The sequence below is a fragment of the Neoarius graeffei genome, chromosome 6 (genome assembly GCF_027579695.1).
Source record: "Neoarius graeffei isolate fNeoGra1 chromosome 6, fNeoGra1.pri, whole genome shotgun sequence".
NCBI classification, from domain to species: domain Eukaryota; kingdom Metazoa; phylum Chordata; class Actinopteri; order Siluriformes; family Ariidae; genus Neoarius; species Neoarius graeffei.
This window is the reverse complement of record NC_083574.1, coordinates 105,692,687-105,718,700: the sequence shown is the minus strand read 5'-3', so window position 1 is coordinate 105,718,700 and position 26,014 is coordinate 105,692,687. Positions and strand designations below refer to the sequence as shown.

General features: G+C 42.3%; 1 protein-coding gene and 1 long non-coding RNA gene across 2 annotated transcripts in view; one reads left to right on the top strand and one right to left on the bottom strand.

Annotated features, from left to right (window-relative positions):
* Positions 1-23,166, bottom strand: part of pde8a (phosphodiesterase 8A) — an 89,045-nt gene extending 65,879 nt beyond the window's left edge. The window contains exon 1 of the mRNA XM_060924279.1: positions 21,399-23,166. Within this exon, the coding sequence (XP_060780262.1) occupies positions 21,399-21,536 (138 nt within the window). The 5' untranslated portion in view covers positions 21,537-23,166. The remainder of the gene's footprint in view (positions 1-21,398) is intronic.
* Positions 1,984-23,629, top strand: LOC132888217 (uncharacterized). Its single transcript, XR_009654919.1, has 3 exons — positions 1,984-2,412; positions 22,335-22,497; positions 22,618-23,629. It is a non-coding gene; the product is annotated as an uncharacterized LOC132888217 (long non-coding RNA).
* The last annotated feature ends 2,385 nt before the right edge of the window (positions 23,630-26,014 follow it).

Below are 26,014 nucleotides of genomic sequence, written 5' to 3'. Positions count from 1 at the left end.
GTTTTCATTTGTTGCTTTTATGATTTGTAAAATCCTCAGAGAAATCAATAGACCACTTGCATGTGACGTCACAGCCGATCCAGATTGTAAACAGACGCCATCTTGTCGGTCAAACGCCATATTTCCGCCTTCTACTTCTGCTTCTACTTCTACCTTTTCTTCTGGAAAACCCTACTATATACAATTCTACTACAACGTCAACTCCACTGAAAATCAATAAAACATAAGACGAGTGGAATCCTGTGCCCGAGTCCTTCCCTTTCAAGTGTGGGAAACCCATGATGCTCACATACACTTGACAGTAGGCTGCCACGGGACCCTGACAGGCGTGCAAAATGGATTGCTGCTATCAGGTATACCATATATACAGTAATAGTGATAGACTACTGATACTTGATCTAACTGATAATATAAAATATTCAACCATAATAGTGGATATGGCGGCGCATGATGGGGACACTGCGGCTACAAGCTCTCCCTACCTGTGCACGTTTTTTATGTTTTTTGTGTGTATTTTTGCGTGTTGTTCGTCTGTACCGGACTTCAATATCCACTACAACCGTATGGACTTACTGGACATTGGTTTCCAGCAGAAAATGACGGTTTGTAGCGATTTCCATCGCATGCACAACATTCCGGACGAGATAGCGAGACCAGCGGGGTCTCCGTGGATTGTTATCGGGTCTGGCAGGCGAAGGAGGTGGTGTCGGGAGTGGAAGCAAAAGCGAGGCTGCAGAGCCGGCCTGTTGACTAAGCTCAGAAAACAGCCACTCAAATCTCCACTGCCAAGCCTCTACCTCTCCAACGCCAGATCCATGGTAAACAAGACGGACGATTTGGAATTACAGCTGGAATTATCTTATTCTATTCTATAATCGACTGGTCAGTGCTATACTCAATACTTAAGTGACTTACCCGTCCAATGAGGATTGTTATTTTCTTGTTTACAAGATGCCACATCTGAGGGCGGCTGACAAATCCTGAATTTCTGTAAAGATAACTGTCCAGAGATTTATAAGCACGCAGTGCTTCACCACTGAACAGCGAGGGAAAGTTAATGAGGTAATTATACACATCTGGGTATTCCACCTCTGGCAGTTCAACATCCACTGACACGGTCGTGAAAACTACGTCCGGTAATCGATAAGGGTCACTAATCTGTAGGTCGTTTATTTTAGACATATATCTAGTTATCTGTTCATTAGAAAAATGAGCCGTGTAGTCCGTCGGTTATATTCAGCTGTGTTGTTGACCGACAAGATGGCGGCTGTTTACATTCCAGCTGGGATTCGGTCACGTGACTGCAAGAGGTCTATAAACAACATGTTTAACAAAGTCAAGAATGCAAACACAGTGCCAATTAAATTAGAATCAGAGTCAGAGACCAACTGAGTTTGATTCAGGATCACAATGCAAGTTCGACTTAACAGTGAGAGCCAAAGTAAGTTTGATTCAGAATCGGACAGAATTTGATTCATAATTGGATTGAATTTGATCCAGATAAGAAGCCATGTTTGCCAGAATTAGATGAGCCATGATTCAGAATTAGAGTGAATCTGATTCAGAATTGAATTGAATTTGATTCAGAATCAGAGTTTGTTTGATTCAGAATTAGAGTAAGATTCAGAATCAGAGTGAGTTTGATTCAGAATCGGACTGAATTTGATTCAGAATGAAACTCAGTTTGATTCAGAGTCAGTTTGTGTACATGGTGCAAACTATCAGTACAGATCATAACAATGATGTCACTTCCTTTCAGTAAGAGCAGTTTGTGCACATGCTCAGTGCAGCTCTTCTTTTGGTCTGAGGGCACTTCCTGTATCTGATCTTTACTTCCCTCAAACAGGAATCAGAGAAGCAGCAGACAGGAAGTGTAGTAACACACACACACACACACACTTTCTGTGTCCCAAACCACATCCTGTCACCTACAGTACAGTGCAGTGTACATTTGTTTAGTGAGCGGTTTGGGATGGAGCCGGTGTTACTCGATGGACAAGAAGAGGAAAAGCAGGAATAATAATTATGATGCCAAACACACACACACAGACACACAGTTCCTCTGAAACAGCTGATCCACACAGAATCAGTGTATAAAAGCTGTTTAAATATTTGAACAGCACGCTGCGGGGAGTACACACTCAGTCGTGCAGTATTATGTGATTTGGGACACAACCAGCGCTGAGTGAACGACGTTAGCGAACCTGTCGCTCAGGCTAAAGCTAACGCTAACACTAACGCTAAAGCTACCCAGAGTGATGGAGTTTTATTCCTACTGTTACATACGAGTGTTTACACACAGAGCGGAACTGCACGAGTGTGTCCACAGCCTGCTTAGTCTCACACACACACACACACACACACAGAGCTGGGGCTGCTGAGCAAGGACAAGATGATTGCACACAGATCTGGGTAACGTCACTTTCCCAAACACTTCAGTTTCAAATTTACAAACTTCCTCACACACACACACACACACACACACACACACACAGAGTTTTCTCAATTATAGATCTTGTGTCTCTCGCTCAGTGTGTGTGTGTGTGTGTGTGTGTGTGTAGGAACAGAGCTGTGAGCCAAGGCTAGATAAACCACAGTGTGCCTGTCCCCTAGATCTCTCTCTCTCTCTCTCTCTCTCTCACACACACACACACACACACGTTCTCCTCTTTACACCAACATGAAGAAGGAGCTTGTGCTGGTCAGAGTTGGTTCAACTTGTAAACCTTCTCAAAAACAGCTTGATTTTCCACGGGATACAGAGCCGCCACTGAGCCGTATCATTACGTCACTGGATCTGTCTCTAAATGTCTCTGCTTTCCCAGCAACACCAGCGTCAACAACAACAACCACAACAACAATAACGGAGGACGACTGGATTAATCAAACAAGATGCTACACTTGCTCTGGTTTTTTTTTTTAATGGCGGCCACAGAGTTCAATTCATTTATGTTAGTCGTGATAATCCTGCCCCAGTCTCAAAAAGTGGTTGTTGGTTCTAGACCAGTAAAGAGTTGGTGATGCTCTAGAACCAGTGTTTCTGGCCGACAGCCAGGTCTTTGGCTGCTGAAACACAAAAAAACTGGTTGGAGATCAGACAGCAGCTCCGAACCGGCCCTCAGACTGCCCTGGTGGAAAAGGGGTGACACACACACACACACACATGTTCCTGCACATATACAATCAAGCTTTCATACACACACACACACACACACACACTGGAATGTAGCTACAGATTGAGAATGCCGTCGATCAGTCCTTGTACTCGAGGCTTATCACACACACACAGGGCCGCCCAGATGGAGTCGCGCCCTTGACTCAATGCAGTAAACACACATGCGCACACACACACACACACACACACACACACACACACACACATCAACAGAGCTGCACTAAAGTATGACTGCATACTAATAATTAATAATAATTATTATTAATTAACTAATAAATAATAATAATAATAATAATAATATGTATAAAGTCAGTATATTATGCTGGTTGTGTCCCAAATCACACACATTACAACTTTAGACAAAACGGTGTGTGCTTAGCTTTAGCTTCAGCTCGCTAACGTCTGTACCTGTCCTCAGGTTACATCCCAAACATCAAAGAGTTACTAAAATGTTTTAATTACTTGTAATTTCTGATTGATATTAAAATAAACATTAGTGTGAAACACACGTGTCATTAAATAAATAATCCTGTCCGTAATTGGTTAAATTATTTTATCATTTATTATAATTTATTAATTGTTTAAATATTTAAAGTGTTAACAATGATTAATATTAAGTAATTAACAGTTAATGTTCACACTTTTAAAGATAATTGCAATATATAATTATACATATATAATTATTTACATGAAAAAGTAGTGACACAAATTAAAAAAAATAATCAATAATTAAAGATTCAATATATGTAACATGAATAATGTTGGGCAGTTAGCCTGCTAGTTCAGTTAGCTTTAATGTTCTGTGTGTGTGTGTGTGTGTGTGTGTGTGTGTGTGTGTGTGTGTGTGTTCTATGGCCTTCAGATAAACGTGTCCTCTGTAAAAATTGTTTATGGTACAATAATATAAACTTCAGTTAATCAGACGGAAGCTAATAATCAGTTACAAAACATACTCGCAGATATTCGCTACATTATTATCCTTTTTATTTGGAAATACTTTGCTATGAGTTTGTGAGCAAAATATTTTCAAGAGCACAAAATCCCCTTGAATAGAATAATAATATTACAGCACCATGAATGAACCAGTGAATTGTATCGTGTCGTGTTTCTCACCTCGATAAATTACTGCACCGTCTTATGACAGTGAGACCAATAATGAGAGACGCATCGCAGTTACGATACATATTTATTCCTTTCTTTGACGCCGCATGCCATGCGCCAGAAACAACACTGGTGCATTTATTATGGTGTGACTCTGCTGGGTGCCTGAGGGACAGCAGTGAACCAGCGCTTTCACTTTACACCACTGCTGTAGAGTTACCATCCATCACACTCCATACGCCACACAGTCATTTAGTTTCATCTGTCACAGCCACACACACACCACCATTAGGACTAATCCCCATGCACCTGTTCCTGATTAGAGCGCAATCACTGCGCAGACATTTATATAAGGACTCTGAGTAACACACAGACTTTGTGAAAGCCTTGTATTCTGTGTCACTTTTCTGGTTTTGACCCTGTTTGTGTTTATGGACTGTAAGTATAGTATCCCTCCGATATCCTGTCTGTGTCTCACTCCACCACTGCCTGCTTTTCCACTCATTTCAGATCTGTTTGCTCATGTGTTTTCAATAAAACTCTTCCTGCGATTCCATCTGTCTATCGCCCTTACACGACACAAACTGTCAACTGTCCAACAAGCGAGTGGACGAATAAAACTGTTTTAACTCGCTTTATATGAAACTGTCGTGAATATTTTCTGTAAAATGTGTTAGTAAATAATCCCATGTTATTTTTTCAAAAGTAAATTAAAAATAAGTGCTGGATAAAAACCCATCTGTCTTATGGAAATAAAGAGAGATTTCGTTGCCTGGTGGTCGAGTGTTTATGAGATACATTTCCCTGAAGTTACGGTCAGGTTCCCTGTGGTGAGACACGGACATCGTACAGTCAAAGCCATCAAAAATCAGGTTGATGCTTTACCATATTATCTTAAGTATGGAGCTCTGATAATACATGTATCAGGAGTTTACTGGTTACTACGGTATTATAAATTAAATGAAATATTTAACACATAATATTGAGTTGCTTATGACAAATAAAGGTTTCTTACATCTAAATATAATGAACTCATATATATATATATATATATATATATATATATATATATAAAAATCTCCTTCTCACCCCCGGCGGGGGGGTGGTATCCATGTCATCCTCAAGCTCGGGTCCTCTACCAGAGGCCTGGGAGTTTGAGGGTTCTGCGCAGTATCTTCGATGTTCCTAGGACTGCGCTCTTCTGGACTGAGGCTTCAGATGTTGTTCCTGGGATTTGCTGGAGCCACTCTCCCAGTTTGGGGGTTACTGCCCCAAGTACCCCCACTACCACGGGGACCACGCAACCCTTGACCTTCCACATCCGTTCCAGCTGCTCTTTCAACCCTTGATACTTCTCAAGTTTCTCATGTTCCTTCTTCCTGATGTTGGCGTCAGCTGGGATCGCCACATCTATCACCACCACCCTCTTCTGCTCTTTGTCCACCACCACTATGTCCGGTTGGTTAGCCAGGATCTGTTTGTCAGTCTGGAAGCTGAAGTCCCACAGAATCTTGGCCCTGTTGTTCTCAGCCACCTTCTGTGGTATGGCCCATTGGGACTTGGGTATTTCTATTCCATACTGGTTGCAGATGTTCCTGTATACTATCCCAGCCACTTGGTTGTGCCTCTCCATGTACGCTGATCCAGCTAGCATCTTACACCCTGCTACTATGTGCTGAACTGTTTCAGGGGCTTCTTTGCACAGTCTGCATCTTGGGTCTGATCTACTCTGGTAGATCCTGGCGTCTATGGCTCTTGTGCTTATGGCCTGTTCTTGTGCTGCCATGATTACTGCCTCTGTGCTGTCTGTCAGTCCTGCATTATCCAGCCACTGGTAGGATTTCTTGATATCAGCCACTTCCTCTATCTGACGGTGGTACATGCCATGTAGGGGTTTGTCTCTCCAGGTTGTCTGTTCCTCCTCCTCCTCTGCACTCTCATCAGGGTTCTGCTGCCTGAGACATTCACTTAGCAGTTCATCCTTTGGGGCCATCTTTCTGATGTATTCTCGGATTTTCGATGTTTCATCCTGGACCGTGGTCTTGACGCTCACTAGCCCTCGGCCTCCCTCTTTCCGCTTAGTGTATAGTCTCAGGGTGCTGGACTTGGGGTGGAACCCTCCATGCATGGTGAGGAGCTTTCTAGTCTTGATATCTGTGGCTTCTATCTCCTCCTTTGGCCAGTTTATGATACCAGCGGGGTATCTGATGACTGGTAGTGCGTACATGTTGATGGCTCGGACCTTGTTTTTACCATTCAGCTGACTTTTCAGGACCTGCCTTACTCTCTGGAGGTATTTGGCTGTGGTTGACTTCCTTGTGGCCTCTTCATGGTTTCCATTAGCCTGTGGGATGCCAAGGTACTTGTAGCTGTCTTGGATATCACCTATGTTGCCCTCTGGTAGGTCAATCCCCTCAGTCCGGATCATCTTGCCTCTCTTTGAGACCATCCGGCCACACTTGTCCAATCCGAATGACATCCCTATGTCATCGCTGTAGATCCGGGTGGTGTGGATCAGCGAGTCTATTTCTCGCTCATTCCTGGCATACAGCTTGATGTCATCCATGTAGAGCAGGTGGCTGATTGTTGCCCCACTACGGAATCGGTACCCGTAGCCGCTCTTCGTGATGATCTGACTGAGGGGGTTCAGGCCTATGCAGAACAGCAGTGGTGATAGCGCATCTCCTTGGTATATGTCGCACTTGATGTTGACTTGGGCAATGGGTTTTGAGTTGGCCTCTAGGGTTGTCTTCCACATTTCCATTGAGTTCTGGATGAAGGTCCTTAGGTTCCTGTTGATCTTATACAGTTCCAGACATTCCAGTATCCATGTGTGTGGCATTGAGTCGTAGGCTTTCTTGTAGTCAATCCAGGCAGTGCACAGGTTGGTCTGTCTCTTCTTACAGTCTCGGGCGACTGTTCTATCGGCCAGTAGCTGGTGCTTGGCTCCTCTGGTGTTACTGCCAATTCCTTTCTGTGCCTCGCTCATGTATTGAGCCACATGCTTACTCATTTTTGCCGCAATGATGCCTGACAGGGCCTTCCATGTTGTGCAGAGACAGGTAATTGGCCGGTAGTTGGATGGGATGGGTCCCTTCTGGGGGTCCTTCATGATTAGGACTGTCCTGCCTTGGGTTAGCCATTCTGGGTGGGTTCCATCCCTCAGCAGCTGGTTCATCTGTGCTGCTAGGCGTTCATGGAGTGCAGTTAGCTTCTTCAGCCAGTACGTATGGATCATATCGGGGCCTGGTGCTGTCCAGCTCTTCATCTTTGACACTCTTTCTTGGACGTCTGCCATTGAGATGGTTACTGATTCTTGTTCTGGGAGGTTGCTGTGGTCAGCTCTTAGGTCCACTAACCATTGGGCATCGGTGTTGTGTGATGCCTTTCTTTCCCATATGTCTTTCCAGTATTTTTCCACCTCAGCTCTTGGTGGGTCTGACCGGTTGTTGTTCCCCTGCCATTGAGAGTACACCTTGGCTGGTTCAGTGGAGAACAGCTTGTTTATTCTCCTGGCCTCTCCTTCCTTGGTGTATCTCCTCAACCGGGTGGCCAGAGCTGTTAGTCGCTGTTTGGCAGTTTCGAGTGCCTCTGGTATGGAGAGTGAGTTGTACTTCCTGGGCGCCCCTTTATTCACCATGTTCCCTTTCTGTAGTTCAGCTAGCTGGCTAACTTCTCTCCTTGCTGCCTTTATCTTGGCCTCTAATCGTCTCTTCCATGGTGGATACTGTTTGTTATGTCCCGAGCCCACCTTGTGTCCAAGCATCTCCATGATTACTGTTGCTGTACTGTGTATCAGCTTGTTGGTCTCAGTGATGGTTCTTGTGGAGATTGTCTTCAGAGCAGCATTCACATCTACTAGTAGATCTTCTGAAGGTACTTGGCAACTCAGCTTCGGTATTCATCGGGGGCTCCAGGTTTCCAGTTGGGTCACGATCTTCCTTCTCAGGTCAGCAGCTCTTGTGTTGAGGCTGTTAGCTGTTGGGGCTTGGTACCCAATCTCTGGTTGTGGGGATGATGACATCTCCCCGCTGACCTGTCTTCCTGGCTCCCCCTTGCCGTAGCATCGTTGTTGTATTTCATTAATCTCTAGTTGTGATAGTAGATTTCGATTATGGATGTTGGAACACTGGGCTAATAGCTGTTTCTTTGTTAGCCTTGATTGTGGGATTGATTTATATATATATAAAATTTAAGTTTTAATCATTAGTACTGATCATAAGAAATTTAAATGAAATGTTTATTGTATTTTTAATTATTGTGGATATTTATTACACACTAAATAATAATAATAATAATAATAATAATAATAATAATAATAACCAAAAATGCTAATTACAAAATATTCATAACACACATTATGCTCATAAAAATTTATACCACTACTAATTTGTTTTTAGACACCAATCCAACTGTATTTCTGTCTTACTCTCTCACACACACACACACACACACACACACACACACACAGAGCAGCCTGTGGGAATACAGTCTAACTAATGATACATGGAAACATTTAGACGTGAAGTGTGTGTGTGTGTGTGTGTGTGTGTGTGTAAACACTCATCATTTACACTAATTACATTAAGCACAGTCATTCAAACACACACTCTGAGACACTAATACACACGTTAGTGTTAACAGGAAGGAATGTGTGACACAGAGAAACGGTACTTCAGTAAAAGTTCGAGTCCTGCGTCAAAATGTTCATTAAAAGTGGAGTGAAAGAAATTATCGACATTTAAACACACTCAAGTATTCGAGAGTAACCTGAATATTATTAACGGATGAAAAGAGCTGATGTCAGGTTCACCACGCCCCATCGTACGCGACTTGCTAGTTCGCTAATTAGCGCAGTCTTCAAGAAAAAATTCTGTGAACTCACACAAAGCTACAAGTTGGTTTGCTGGTGAGCTCATGATTAATAATCCCATTGGAATTAATTCTAAGGTACATTAGGAAAGAAAACTCAGATTACCTGGTTAGCTAATTTAACAGATTTATAAAACTTACTGTAACTATCCTGCTAATTTAACTGGCTAAATTGTAAAATGTTCCTCGCTAGTTAATTTAACTTAATTCGCTAATTTACCAAAGTTTCACTCAAATTAAATTTACCTCTACTTATGTCTATATAATTCTTTAGCTTGAATTGTGTGTGTGTGTGTGTGTGTGTGTGTGTGTGTGTGTGTGTGTGTGTGTGTAAGTTTGTTAACACAGTTCTGTTATTTTCTCCGTTTGCTTTCCCACACCAGAGCAGCAGCGCATTAAACAGCAGAGGAAGCTATGAGCTACAAGCTAAAATTTCAGGTTCATCTCTAAAAACTGAGCGTGACCAAAACTTGCCACAGTAAGCACCGATAGTAAGGTCCAAGACAAACTGGTTGCTGTGCTTAACCAACAAATAAAACCAGGGTCGGAATTAGTTATTGGAACCTTACAAGTTCCTGCTCTGGAGTCGATCACTGATGACATACACGCGGTGGCGCTGTCGTACATCTCAGCCTGCTAAATCACTTCCACTGTCCCTGCTACTGCTGTGATTTTTATCATGTGGTGATAACGTCTCAGAAAGAGAAGTTTAAGTTTAAACGAACCGACGATGTGACAGCTGAACACTGCTGTGTGTCCTCGTGTTGAGCTTCCAGGAAGTAGAACAAAGCAGTTAATTTTCATTTCCCTCCGATGTGGAAACCAGGCGAAAAGTTTGTAGTCAGCATTTTACAAAAGGATGCTTGTGAAACAGGGTTCAAGACAGGGTCCGAGACAAGGACTGAGACAGGGTTCAAGACAAGGACCGAGACAGGGCTTGACACAAGGTCTGAGACAGGGTTCAAGACAGGGTCTGAGACAGGGTTTGGGACAGGGTTCGAGACAAGGTCTGAGACAGGGTTTGGGACAGGGTTCAAGACAAGGTCCGAGCCAGGGTTTGAAACAGGGTCTGAGACAGGGTCCGAGCCAGTGTGGTGACTGTTAAAGAAGGGACTGGTTCCACACCAAGGTTGTTTGAGTGGAACAATTTCTCCATTTTAACCCTCTGGGGTTGAGAGCTTCACCGGTGAAGTTCGGCAGGTTTAGAATGAGTAGGTCATGGATTTAGATAAATATCTTTGCGAGTTTTTCATCATACAAGCATAATAAACATATTGACAGGCACTTTATACTTTACACTTTCCTATGTGCCCACTGCAAAATAATAATATAGTTTTTAAATTACCTAAATTAATAATAATAATAATAATTTACATTTATAGTGCACAGGCTGCATGAATATACTATGATCACAAAGAAAGACCAGGGGTTTTGGAGATTAGAGCGCGACCAGTGGAGGACGACACACTGGGACCGCACATTGAGGACCACGACTATGTTTCAGCTCTGGATCCTGCAGTTATCAACTTCGCGCTCAATGAAAACATGTCTCTCGGAGAGGAGGTCCTCTCCAGCGGTTTGTTATTCACTGTTTCGCTAGCTCAGTCTGAGACATTTGGGTTTTTACAAGGTCAGACGTCCAGGAGATTCAGGTTAGAGGTCAATACACTAAAATGCTTCACAGACATGTTCACTCATCCTCATTAAAGTTTACTGGCTAATTAGTGAAATTCTGATTTTTTTTTAAATGAAAGCTGAATAATGAAGGCTAATGTACAACCCCGATTCCAAAAAAGTTGGGACAAAGTACAAATTGTAAATAAAAACGGAATGCAATAATTTACAAATCTCAAAAACTGATATTGTATTCACAATAGAACATAGACAACATATCAAATGTTGAAAGTGAGACATTTTGAAATTTCATGCCAAATATTGGCTCATTTGAAATTTCATGACAGCAACACATCTCAAAAAAGTTGGGACAGGGGCAATAAGAGGCTGGAAAAGTTAAAGGTACAAAAAAGGAACAGCTGGAGGACCAAATTGCAACTCATTAGGTCAATTGGCAATAGGTCATTAACATGACTGGGTATAAAAAGAGCATCTTGGAGTGGCAGCGGCTCTCAGAAGTAAAGATGGGAAGAGGATCACCAATCCCCCTAATTCTGCGCCGACAAATAGTGGAGCAATATCAGAAAGGAGTTCAACAGTGTAAAATTGCAAAGAGTTTGAACACATCATCATCTACAGTGCATAATATCATCAAAAGATTCAGAGAATCTGGAAGAATCTCTGTGCGTAAGGGTCAAGGCCGGAAAACCATACCGGGTGCCCGTGATCTTCGGGCCCTTAGACGGCACTGCATCACATACAAGCATGCTTCTGTATTGGAAATCACAAAATGGGCTCAGGAATATTTCCAGAGAACATTATCTGTGAACACAATTCACCGTGCCATCCGCCGTTGCCAGCTAAAACTCTATAGTTCAAAGAAGAAGCCGTATCTAAACACGATCCAGAAGCGCAGACGTCTTCTCTGGGCCAAGGCTCATTTAAAATGGACTGTGGCAAAGTGGAAAACTGTTCTGTGGTCAGACGAATCAAAATTTGAAGTTTTTATGGAAATCAGGGACGCCGTGTCATTCGGACTAAAGAGGAGAAGGACGACCCAAGTTGTTATCAGCGCTCAGTTCAGAAGCCTGCATCTCTGATGGTATGGGGTTGCATTAGTGCCTGTGGCATGGGCAGCTTACACATCTGGAAAGACACCATCAATGCTGAAAGGTATATCCAGGTTCTAGAGCAACATATGCTCCCATCCAGACGACGTCTCTTTCAGGGAAGACCTTGCATTTTCCAACATGACAATGCCAAACCACATACTGGATCAATTACAGCATCATGGCTGCGTAGAAGAAGGGTCCGGGTACTGAACTGGCCAGCCTGCAGTCCAGATCTTTCACCCATAGAAAACATTTGGCGCATCATAAAACGGAAGATACGACAAAAAAGACCTAAGACAGTTGAGCAACTAGAATCCTACATTAGACAAGAATGGGTTAACATTCCTCTCCCTAAACTTGAGCAACTTGTCTCCTCAGTCCCCAGACGTTTACAGACTGTTGTAAAGAGAAAAGGGGATGTCTCACAGTGGGAAACATGGCCTTGTCCCAACTTTTTTGAGATGTGTTGTTGTCATGAAATTTAAAATCACCTAATTTTTCTCTTTAAATGATACATTTTCTCAGTTTAAACATTTGATATGTCATCTATGTTCTATTCTGAATAAAATATGGAATTTTGAAACTTCCACATCATTGCATTCCGTTTTTATTTACAATTTGTACTTTGTCCCAACCTTTTTGGAATCGGGGTTGTAATCATATATCCGTCTTACTTTACACTGGATATGAATGCAGGAAGTGAAACCGCTGACTAACTTGTAATGAGGAAGAGAGTGTTCATGTGGTCAGTTCTCACTATCCAGACCTCTTCATTCAATTAACACAGCTTTTGGTCCCACCTACTCTCACAGAAAGTGGTAATTTGCAAGTGGCCAATCACAAATCAGGAAATGTGGAGTTTTCTAATTTACTCATCACAAACTGTGCGGTAACAGGATTTGTTTTCTTGTCAGAAATCAACGTACAAAAATGAGAAGCGTCAATCATATTTCATCCTTTAAGTTCCTGAAGCTTCTGGTCAGAAAAGTGTACAACAGCTATCAGATGCTCCATATCCTGTGGGTGAAGCTCTCTGACTAGTGCTGCCTTCGAGTCCTGTAAGAAATATCACAATTACAAAGTAATCACACACGAATGCTGCCATAACGTCGTCATTATAACTCGGGAACTCGTATTTTTCGATGATCCCTGACTTTCTGAGTGTCAATAACAAAAAGTCACGGCAGCCACCAAAACAAACGTGAACTCTACAGATTGAAGTGGTAATTAACGATACAAAACCCCAAATATGTTTTTATATGCTGTCCATTTTTTCCGATCAAAAGCGCTTAAAGGTGGGGTATGAGATTTTGGAATAACGGTTCCCGCAAGCCATATTTTGAAAAGAAACACGCCCACCCTCGCCATGCTCCCACTCCCCGCGTCTCTGCCCCTCCTCCTCCTTATAAAGCCTGAGAAAGTCAGCCTTTATAATGGGTGTCTATTGCGTTACACACCAGTGGAGCAGAGTGTAGAGAGCTTGGAAAAATAGCTCAAACTTTCTCATTTAAACTGTGTTTTCAGCCCCAATTTTCAATCCACACACATAATTTTCTCAAAAGTAGTAGCCACACTTGTCCTGATTCACACAATGTGTCTACCTACACGATAGGATTTACAGTTTTGAATGAGAAGCCTGAAAGTGAGGAGAGCACAGCCGCGCAGCCCCATAGACTGCCATTATAAACTTAGCAGAAAAGTCACTTGTTTTTAACTCGCTCTAGTGACCTCATTTTTTAAACTACAGACAAAAAATTACATCAGTGTGTTCAGGAGATCCTTGTGGCACTCAGTGTGAAAGAATTTTGTGAATATCTCCTTCCGTTTTCGTGTAAATCCCCGTTGTTTGGAGGGAGCGCACTGAGAAAATCCTGCACTCTGTGTGACACTCTGCTCGCTCTCTCACACACACACACAGAAGGGCCGGGCTGCTCGCGGGCTTCAGTCTGATTGACGTGTCAGTATCCAATCATTTTGAGGTGGTACCTCGATATGATTGGATGGCGTTTTTCCTTTATTTTACACTGTAGACTGGATTAAAATATTTCGTTTTTGGGTCAAACCTTCTATTGTACTGCTTGCAACATGGGTGTGAGGAGCTTTTCAAGCAATATGGTAAAAAATACTCCTGAAAAAAATATCATACCCCACCTTTAAATACACACTGTGTAGTAATCGCAAACTTCCAAGGGCAGCGCAGTATTTCCCTAAGAAATGCTGAGGGGCGGAGCCTGCTGTACTAAACTGATGAAGAGCAAAGCGGAAGTAACGACAAGAAGAGAATTCCTCATAGGGTGGTTTTTTTTTTGTTTGTTTTTTTGCTTGTAGCTAGTTTAAGAAACTAAAATTATCAACATAACATCAATGAGCATCACAGTCACGCAATAAAGAACATTCATTAAAGAAACTTTTTAGTCCGGACTTCATCCACGTTCACGCTGGAATGTGGATCTGGTGCGAATTTTTATCACAACAACTGGTTTGGGAAATTTAAACAAGACTCTGTATTTCTTGTTGTGAAGAGTTTCCGAACTCTTTAGTGATTCAGAATATTCCAGAACTTCAATTGCAGCCAGTTCCACACTACGGCACAGAGTCTCAGGCTACATCCACACGACAACGGCAACGAGATTTTTTTTTTTAAATATCGCGTCCACATGGGCAACGGATCAGTAAAATTTCAGGTCCATATGGCAACACAACACTTGCTGAAAACAATACAGTACACATGCCACACCACAACGTGCGCTGTAAGACGGTCCCATCGGAGACACCAGAACAATAGAAGAAGTAGACGCATGCGCATAAACCCCTTCTTCTGTAGCATCAGCCACATAAAGTTTTGATTATTAATCAGTAGCGTAAAACGAAAGACGCGGAAAGAGGAATGAACGGGGGTAGATGGAAGCCGGTACACTAACATTCTGATATCCTCCAGAATTCTTTAATGGTCCAGAATAAATTGAATGCTAAACATTGATGGATTACTTTGTTCTTCTACGCCCTTTTTGAGGAATGTATTGTCGGACTTAAACCAACATCTGAAGAGGTGAGATCGCTCCTTTTTTTTCATATTTTTGCTGGCGGGATTGTTTTTGTTTTTGGAAAGCACACGGGCGGTGCGCGGTTTGGTTATACTCAGTACTTCCGCAGTGTTTGGACTAAAGACTCTGCCCTAAGGGCTATTCTCTCTCTCTCTCTCTCTCTCTCTCTCTCTCACTTTGCACCATTACACAATAAATATTCACAGTGAAAATATTTTGTAAGCGCGTTTCGTGAACCAAGTTATAGGATTTGTTGACAACTCGCATCGAGTTCGTTACACTTCTACCCGGCGTGAAGCACTGACAGTTATGTGGTTGTGACGTCATCGTAAACAAATCCGTTCTACTCATCCAGAGGACTTCGCAACGGGGCCGTTGCCAGATTTTTCCACTCTGGAACCCGTTCTCAAAAGATTTCGTTTTGGGGCACCCAAAACGCCGGTGCCGTGTGGACGCCAAGCTGAAACGATAAACAATTTTATCAGATTCACCTGAATCCGTTGCCGTGTGGACAGGGCCTCAGTCTCAGTCTTGATGGACGCTACTATTGTTCTGTGTAATGCTAATTTAGCACTGCTAATCCAATCAGAGTTCCGCTCAGCATACTGAACTGTGAAAATATGATGTGAGGTTCACCATCACTATCGAACAAGTGTCACTAGCAAAAATATTTGACTTGCTACAAGTTCTTGTAGTGAAGAGGTTGTGCTTTTCAAATAAAGCAGCTTGTAATTTAGTGAAATTATTTCATCAAGCAAGTGATCGTTTATCTTTGAGAAATTCATGAGCTGCTTCTTTTCTGTGGAGTAGAAATTAGACCAAAACAACTCAGTGTGAGCGCTAACAAGTCCAAACAAGGAATCATCTTCTTATGATTAGCAACTGTTCATAATTAGCAATGTAGCTTCAAATTATTTAAACTACTTTTTCCATGTACATTGATGTTAGGAAGCTTTAGATTAAGCCTGGATTGGTCAGATTTAACGCTACCTGTGCGCACATTTCAGACATCATCAATGATTTTCATTACAGTTAAAGACAAAACAGTGGAACAGAGTCGACAACATTAACACAAATAACGCTGCATGTTAACAAATCAACACCCCATTTCTGCAAAATCACATTTTACCCTCAACACAAGGGCTAAATTCAGTAATGTTAGTTGATAAACAAGCCCCATAAATCACACATCCTTTGATATTTGGATGTGATATCAAATTTAAACTTGACTACTGTTTGTTCAGTCGGAAACCAAACGATACCAAAAATATCTGGCCGTCAAGTCAGTCCTTGAAGGGACGACGCGTCATACCGTGATATACAGTCCTGTGCAAAGGTCTTAGGCACATGTAAAGAAATGCTGTCGACCAAAAATGGCTTAAAAAAATAATTAAATTAAATGTTTTAACATTAAAAAACAGTAATCAGTGAGCCATAATAAATGAAACAAAGTCAGTATTTGGTGTGAGACGGCCCTTTGCTAAAAAAATCCCAAAATCTCCGTCTCAGGTCCAGTAAGTGCAGTTTTATGCGGAAATGATCTGTAGGTTTTCCTGAGCATCTTACAGAACCAGCCACAGTTCTTCTGGACACTTTGACTGTCACACTCATCTCATCTCATCTCATTATCTGTAGCCGCTTTATCCTGTTCTACAGGGTCGCAGGCGAGCTGGAGCCTATCCCAGCTGACTACGGGCGAAAGGCGGGGTTCACCCTGGACAAGTCGCCAGGTCATCACAGGGCTGACACATAGACACAGACAACCATTCACACTCACATTCACACCTACGCTCAATTTAGAGTCACCAGTTAACCTAACCAGGGCCGTCGACAGGGGGGGACAACCGGGTATTTTGTCCCGGGCCCAGGCATGAGGGGGGGCCCAGAACTGGTCCCTCATGAAGATGCCATTAATCATTCTGTTTCATTTCAAAATGTGTTGATTCGGGGGAGAAAAATGTGCTATATTTGCATTCAATGAATGATTTCTGGTTCTTTTGCCTTTATTGTCTTCGAAAATAGATTCAAGAACCCACCTACCACCCCTAATGCAGAAATGGTTTGGTCTTTGATTAAGGCGCCAAATAACACGGCACTATTCCATCATAACGCTTCGACAATAAGCGTGCGAGCCCGTTTGCCAACATGCACAAGTCAGGAGCAAAGAAAAGAAAAGAGAAAACGAGATGTAGAAGCCAAGAGCCTCAGGGGCTCACTGCATAGATATTTTAGAAAAGATTCAGATGATGCAGCAGGTGGTGAAGGCAGTGGGGCAGCTGAGCCAGGTAAGACACAGATAACTTTTTTCCAGCCCCGTAATGTAACCCCAGCACGCGCAACGTGCCATTCGTAATTATAAAGTAGGGGATAGCAGGGTACACTGAGTGAACACTGAAATGCACAGGGCATTGAATTATTTCATAAACATATCGGTTTAATAACACTGTGTTGCATATATCTCAATGAAGCAAAGAATAGCACATTGGCCCGCAATCATATCCAAATGTTTTAGGCACGCTTGCTGAGCTGCGCTGAGCTGGACTCCGGTTAGCTGAAAGCCCGTGGAACGCTGCCTCTTGTTAATTAAACCTTATTTTGTTGGAAATCATCCCGTGTAGATACGACGGCATGTGAAATTGCCAGCTAGATAGAGTTTAATGTAACGAATGGGCTATAAATGGGGTGTTTTGAGGTTAGTCTGTTGCAAAACATTAAACTTTCGCTTAGACTAGATACTCTTCAAACAATTCCCTTGCTCAAGTGAAAAATGATAGGCCTGTATGAAAAGCGCAATTAATGAAAGTAGCCTAATAAGCCCAAAATGAATAAAACAACCTCTGTTTTATTGTTGTTGCTTACACGTTAAGATTTTGAAATCTTCTCGGTCCAGTTCTATATCCAGGGAACGTTGTAATCCTTTTGGTTTATCTGTAATAAACGTGTCAGCCCCCAGGTCAGATAGGCTAATGTTACGTGGTTGGGAGGGTGTCAATTTTTTTTGTAACATTCTAAATCGAGTACGGAAAGGACGTTTATGAAAAACAAGACAAAAAAATACACTGAAAAACTCACTGTACACATCACTAGTGGTGATGCTTCTATGTTCAGATTTTGGGAAAGCCATAACTCCGTTCTCATTGAGGCCCAGTTCCATCCCGTAAACAATCATTTTGGTTTATCAACTACCTGCGCTCAAACATGTCACAGGAGAGGCTCAATGGGCTGGCTATGCTCTCTATAGAGCGCGAACTTGCAAAGAAGCTGGACTTCAATGACCTTATTGACGACTTTGCCACAGCAAAAGTCCGGCGCATTGCATTTCGCACCTGAATAGTTGCAGACTAAGGAAATGTTCAAACTGTAAATATGTTGAAATGTTGAAATAAAATGGTTGACTGTTATAATGGGCTTGGAATACCTGTTATTTAAGGGTTGGAGTGAATGGAGACTGTGAAAAGAGGGGTTGGGTGTGGGTGGTTGCTGTGTGGCGATGTGCGTGCGCGCGTATGTGTGTGTGTGTGTGGGGGGGGGCACTCAGATTATTGAGGGGGGGGCCCACTCAGATTATTTTGTCCCGGGCCCAGCCAAAGCTGTCAACGGCCCTGAACCTAACCTGCATGTCTTTGGACTGTGGGGGAAACCGGAGCACCCGGAGGAAACCCACGCGGACACGGGGAGAACATGCAAACTCCACACAGAAAGGCCCTCGCCGGCCACGGGGCTCGAACCCGGACCTTCTTGCTGTGAGGTGACAGTGCTAACCACTACATCACCATGCCGCCAATTCTATTTCTCATTTTATTAAATATCAGAATGCATTTTTGATCGCTATTTTGTCGCTGCTATAGCAAGTTATGAGTGTTTGAAATATGCTCTATAATATATCAGTCCATACACTACCGTTCAAAAGTTTGGGGTCACCCAGACAATTTTGTGTTTTCCATGAAAAGTCACACTTTTATTTCCCACCATAAGTTGTAAAATGAATAGAAAATATAGTCAAGACATTTTTCTGGCCATTTTGAGCATTTAATCGACCCCACAAATGTGATGCTCCAGAAACTCAGGCTACATCCACACGACAACGGCAACAAGATTTTTTTTTTTAGCGGGTAAAAAAAATATCGCGTCCACATGGGCAACAGATCAGTAAAATATCAGGTACATATGGCAACGCAGTGCTTGCTGAAAACGATGCAATACACATGCCACACCTCTACGTGCGCTGTAAGACGGTCCCATCGGAGACACCAGAACAATAGAAGAAGTAGGACGCATGCGCATAAACCCCTTCTTCTACCGGGGGTGAATGAGTGAGTGCTGCTTGTTCTAGTCATGTGGTTGTGACGTCATCGTAAACAAATCCGTTCTACTCATCCAGACGACTTCGCAACGGCACCATTGCCAGATTTTTCCACTCTGGAAACCGTTCTCAAAAAATATCGTTTTGGGGCACCCAAAACGCCGGTGCCGTGTGGACGCCAGGCCGAAACGATAAAAAATTTTATCGGATTCACCTGAATCCGTTGCCATGTGGACAGGGCCTCAATCTGCTCAAAGGAAGGTCAGTTTTATAGCTTCTCTAAAGAGCTAAACTGTTTTCAGCTGTGCTAAAATGATTGTACAAGGGTTTTCTAATCATCCATTAGCCTTCTGAGGCAATGAGCAAACACATTGTACCATTAGAACACTGGAGTGAGAGTTGCTGGAAATGGGCCTCTATACACCTATGGAGATATTGCACCAAAAACCACACATTTGCAGCTAGAATAGTCATTTACCACATTAGCAATGTATAGAGTGGATTTCTGATTAGTTTAAAGTGATCTTCATTGAAAAGAACAGTGCTTTTCTTTCAAAAATAAGCACATTTCAAAGTGACCCCAAACTTTTGAACGGTAGTGTATGTCAAAGCAATGACCGTAAACGAGATTCGTTGAGACCTGTGCGAGACATCGTAGGAAGAAAGTAAAATGTACAGCGGAAATCAAAGCGACCAACATCCGCCAACGTTGTCCAAAGACGTGTGCGGCCTCTTTCAAATTCTGATGTAATCAAGCCGGAAGTTTTGTTTGTTTTGATAGCAATCAGGAAAGTTTGAAAAAAGTCAGCAGTAATCGTCATTTAAACTCATTTTTGTGCAATATTTCATTTGGAAAACAGTTTTCAAAATGGCGGCACCGACACCTGGCTGACACTTCTTCACGTTTCGAAGTCTAGCACAAGTCTCGTGAAGATAGCGCGGATAAGCGACGCCTGCCGTGGACCAAACGAACTAAATTCAACACGGCTAAAAACCGAATAGGCCGATAAGTATCATATTTAATTGCAATTAGTTGCCAATACGAGTCACGATATAAGGCTACTAAAACCCAAAACATAATTGAATAACACGTTAATTAAGAAATAAAGCAGATTTAAAAATGACTTCAGTTCCCCTTTAATAATTGGTCAGATGCAGAAATGTAACTTTTTTAATGCAGAAAATACACAGAAATGTTCTGTTTTAAAATGTTTTACATTTTTGTTGAGTGATAAAGTGTTGCAGAAGGACTTTTTTGATCATTTTTCACTTTTTTATTTTTGTATGAATTTTTTGGTCATCGGTTATGCAGCTGAGGAGGACGAGTGTGTGCTGACGGCCTTGACGTACACAACCCTGCCTCATATTATCCAGTGTGTGCGCGCGCGCGTGTGATACGTGATGTTGAGTCTTTTCAAAACAGATTCATTTGCATCAAAAGAAGGAAAAAAATTTCAGTCAACGTCCACCAGGTTAAAAGAAACGCAGAAAGAATCCTTGGACCATGAGTGAGTGACCTGGAGTTAATTTAATACTTTAAATCCTTAAAATCTTAAATCCTCAAAAGTTTTAGACAAATTTCAATGATTTTGAGGAGCCACAGATTTTGGACTACATTGCAGGAAGTGGGTGGGACTTAGAAATGAATAAAACTAGGAGAAAATATAGATTAAAAAAAAAAGAATGTAAACAATTTATATAAGTCCCAGGCATGTTCCTGACCTACACAGTGTGTGTGTGTGTGTGTGTGTGTGTGTGTGTGTGTGTGTTGACTCCTGGATTCTAGGAACCCTCAGTTGTACACACACACACACACACACACACACACACCAGCACCACATTCTCACAATATAAAATCCTCAAATTGTGATAACTGGCTAACATTTTTTAAAACATTTTTGATCCATTCTGTCCGCTGTGCTTCTCACACTCTTGTGGCTCCCTTGGCGAGTAGGCTGCCTAAGTAGGGCAGATAAAGTGGCATGTGTCCTTCTCACAGAATGCAATCCCATAATTCCATGGGAGAATAAAAAAACAACAACATGGAGGTCAGAAACGACATAAGAACCATGATAAAGTGTTGAGAATTGAATATCAGTACATGCTCTGATTTTGTGTGTGTGTGTGTGTGTGTGTGTGTGTGTGTGTGTGTGTGTGTGTGTGTGTGTGTGTGTCACCTTGTACTCAGAGGCCTTGATGGGGCAGTTCTGGGTGTTGTTGCCTTGTGGGGGGGAGTGTGGGGGGCAGTCCTCGGACTCTTTTCCACTGTGATACACCACCCGATCCGAGATATGGATGCTGGAGGCACAGCCCATGCTTCACTCCCGCTTCTTCCTCTTCTTCTTCTTGTCTTGTTATGTCCTCCAAGCCAGGACACCTAGGTAGGTCTTCCTTTTTCACTCAGGTTCTCCACTCCTCCTTTCTTTGTCCACACCGGTTATGTCCTTCCCTTAGGTCCTCATAGAAAGCCTTTTAGATAGCAAGTTCTCCAAACCAGAACAGGCACGTTATGTTCTCTAGTTGATCTTTTTTTTTTTAAGTCAAGTCCTCCACTCAAGGCCTCTTAGATTCCCGAGTCGACTTCTTGATCTTCTCAATTCCTGAGAAAAGCTGAGATACGTTCTCCTCTTGATTATCTTCTTCTTCCCTTTGGCTCGGCTCCTTCAGCTCAGGCCTGTTCTGTTCTCCACTTGTTCCTCAACTTCTTTTTGTTCCTTAAGTCCACTACGAAGGCCCTGTAGATACTCTACAAAGTTCCTCAAACCAGGTCAGGCAAGTTATATTCTCTAGTTCTTCTCATTGAGTTCTTCTCCTCCAACCCAGGCCTGGTCACGTTCTCCACTTGTTCCTTTTTTTCCACATCCACCTAGAAGGCCCTTTAGATACTCCGTGTAAGTTCTCCAAACCAGGCCAGGAACATTATGTTCTCCACTCGATTATCTTCTTCTCCTCCTTCTCTTTTTGTCCTTTATTTCCCTGTTTGTATGCATTAATAATAATAATAATAATAATAATAATAATAATAATAATAATAATAAATGATGACACTAATAATAATAATAATAATAATAATAATAGTCTATCTTCCTTTTCCCCTCCACCCCCCTGACCAGGACACAGATTTCCTCTCGTGCTCAAACTCCATGGAGCTCCATTTTGGATCAAACCCACTTCACCATCATCACCACCACCATCATCATCACCATCATCATTAAGATCATCATCATCATCATCACCACTCCGTCATCATGGCACTGCAACCTCTTTTAAAGAAATGTAGGAAAGAAAAGAAAGAAATGTTGTCTTGTAGTTAGTTCCAGGCCCAAGTTTGATCCATGTTTGGCCTTGTTTTATTTTTTGTATGTTTTTTTTTTTACTCCACCCTGAAATCTGAAGAGAGAAGATCAGCTCTGAGTGACGGAGGAGGAGATCTTCTGCGCTTCACGGCGTTTCAACAGGCGAAAATATTCCCTCAGCATTACTGCGGCGGATTAATCTGCGCCGTCAGACACCCGGAGAGAGAGAGAGGGAGAGGGTCGAATCCCACCCGAAGCGCGCAGGTTCCGAGGCGCCGCGCGCGCGCGCTCGCATCCGAGATGGACACCAACAAATCCAGGAGGAGCTGCGAGAGGAACCGCACGGCCTCCGGGCTCTCCTGCTTCAGGAGCAAAGAAAGGGGAAGAGATGCGGGCTGGAGGCTGTCACACTGTCTGCGGGACCCGCTCGGGATCCCAGCAAAAAAAAAAAAGAAAAAGAAAAAGAAAGAAAAAAAGAAAAAAAAAAACAGAAAAAAGAAAAGAAACCCCAGCCCCGATCTGATCTGCGCCCTGCACGTCTCCGGTTCGAGCCCGAGCGCGTCGGCGGAGCGGATCGGAGCCGAAAAGCGGCCCAAACGCGGCGGAATAAACGGTGTTGTTCTGCTCCTCCGCTTCTCCAGACCTTCAGCGCTGCTTGACAGCAGCAGATCCAATAAAAGCACGCGCGAGGATTGACCTACAGCCTCTAATGACGTCAATGCAAATGAGGCCCGCCCGGCCAATCGGACGAGAGCGCAGCCGGCCTGGGAGGAGCGCGCGTGCGGCGGCAGCTTTGAAATGAGCACTTGGCTTTGATGTGAGATTTAGACCGGAAGTTCTTTTTACATTTTGTTCCTCAAAACAGATCTTTACACAGATGGATGAGTTCGTATATACACACACTACCGCTCAAAAGTTTGGGGTCATTTTGAAATTGAAAGAAAAGCACTGTTCTTTTCAATGAAGATCACTTTAAACTAATCAGAAATCCACTCTATACATTGCTAATGTGGTAAATGACTATTCTAGCTGCAAATGTGTGGTTTTTGGTGCAATATCTCCATAGGTGTATAGAGGCCCATTTCCAGCAACTCTCACTCCAGTGTTCTAATGGTACAATGTGTTTGCTCATTGCCTCAGAAGGCTAATGGATGATTAGAAAACCCTTGTACAATCATGTTAGCACAGCTGAAAACAGTTGAGCTCTTTAGAGAAGCTATAAAACTGACCTTCCTTTGAGCAGATTGAGTTTCTGGAGCATCACATTTGTGGGGTCGATTAAATGCTCAAAATGGCCAGAAAAATATCTTGACTATATTTTCTATTCATTTTACAACTTATGGTGGGAAATAAAAGAGTGACTTTTCATGGAAAACACAAAATTGTCTGGGTGACCCCAAACTTTTGAACGGTAGTGTATATCTTTAGAGATTAAAAAAAAACTCATGCCATGTGGATACAAAGTAATTTATTCTTCACAACAATGAGGCGCAAATAACACAAACAAACAAATACAGAAAGAAACAAACCCTCTTCTTCTTCTTCTTCTTCTTCTTCTTCTTCTTCTTCTTCTTCTTCTTCCAGCTGCTCCTATGTTCAGGGTCGCCACCGCAGATTTGTTCTGCATATTTGATTTGGTGTAGGTTTTACACCGGACGCCCTTCCTGACACAACCCTCCCCAATCTAGCCGGGTCTGGGACTGGTACTAAGTATGTACTGTGTTGTCTGTGAAGATTCTCAGTCATCCAGGTCATAGTAAACTGTGGGTGGTAAAAGAGAGCAACTGGACTTGCTTGAAGATTCTTGAAGATGTTTCACCTCTCATCCGAAAGGCTTCTTCAGTTCTGTCTGACTAATAGGGAGTATCAGTTATTTATCCTCTCATGGATGAAAAGCTCATCTAAGGTGTCGTTGAGTCATCCTGTTGGTGTGGGTCACTGGGGGCTGGGTGTGAACAGCCTAGAGAGTCGTTGGGGTGACCTTCAAGCAAGTCCAGTTGCTCTCTTTTACCACCCACTATGTACTGTCTTGTGCAACCCCAAGGGCTGAGTATTTCACTGAATCTGCATGTGTTTGAACCGTGGGAGGAAACCGGAGCACCCAGAGGACCCCCCCCCCCCCCCACACACACACACACACACATGGGGAGAACATGCAAACTCCACACAGAAAGACCCCCATCGGTTGTGTGGTTCAAACCCAGAACCTTGTTGCTGTGAGGTGACACTAATAACCCCTACACCACCATGCCGCCTCCCACAAAGAAATAAACCAAACACAATATTTATACAGAAATAAGTTTACAGGCTACTACACCTTATTCCTGCTACACTACTACCATTAATAAAGTGTTGTACAGAAAAGAGAAATAAATGTGATTATTATTATTATTATTATTATTATTATTATTATTATTATTATTATTATTATTAGCCTCAAAAATGATATTTGTACATTCATACACAAAATGACAAAATTTAAAATTACAAAATGTTAATGCTACAATCTATAAATAAACCTAAAAACAAATATGATGTGCATGCTAAAATAAATTTTTTGGAAAATATATCAATTTCAAAAATGACCTTATAACAGAAAAATGAAACTAGAAATCATTCAGTAAATAAAATGAGTGTTAACTTCGAATAAAAATGATTTGATATTTGTTTACAAGAAAAATAAAAGATCTGATGGCAGAAAGAAATGCTGTTCTACAGAAAGCCAGTGCCTCAATTTCTACATTTATACACAAATACAAATTTTAATCCAATACGTACAGTGGTGCTTGAAAGTTTGTGAACACTTTAGAGTTTTCTATCTTTCTGCATAAATATGACCTAAAACATCATCAGATTTTCACACAAGTCCTAAAAGTAGATAAAGAGAACCCAGTTAAACAAATGAGACAAAAATATTATACTTGGTCATTTATTTATTGAGGAAAATGATCCAATATTACATATCTGTGAATGGCAAAAGTATGTGAACCTTTGCTTTCAGTATCTGGTGTGACCCCCTTGTGCAGCAATAACTGAAACTAAATGTTTCCAGTAACTATTGATCAGTCCTGGACACCAGCTTGGAGGAACTTTAGCCCGTTCCTCCGTACAGAACAGCTTCAACTCTGGGATGTTGGTGGGTTTCCTCACATGAACTGCTCGCTTCAGGTCCTTCCACAACATTTCAATTGGATTAAGGTCAGGACTTTGACTTGGCCATTCCAAAACATTCACTTTATTCTTCTTTAACCATTCTTTGGTAGAACGACTTGTGTGCTTAGGGTCATTGTCTTGCTGCATGACCCACCTTCTCTTGAGATTCAGTTCATGGACAGATGTCCTGACATTTTCCTTTAGAATTCGCTGGTATAATTCAGAATTCATTGTTCCATCAATGACGGGAAGCCATCCTGGCCCAGATGCAGCAAAACAGGCCCAAACCATGATACTACCACCACCATGTTTCACAGATGGGATAAGGTTCTTATGCTGGAATG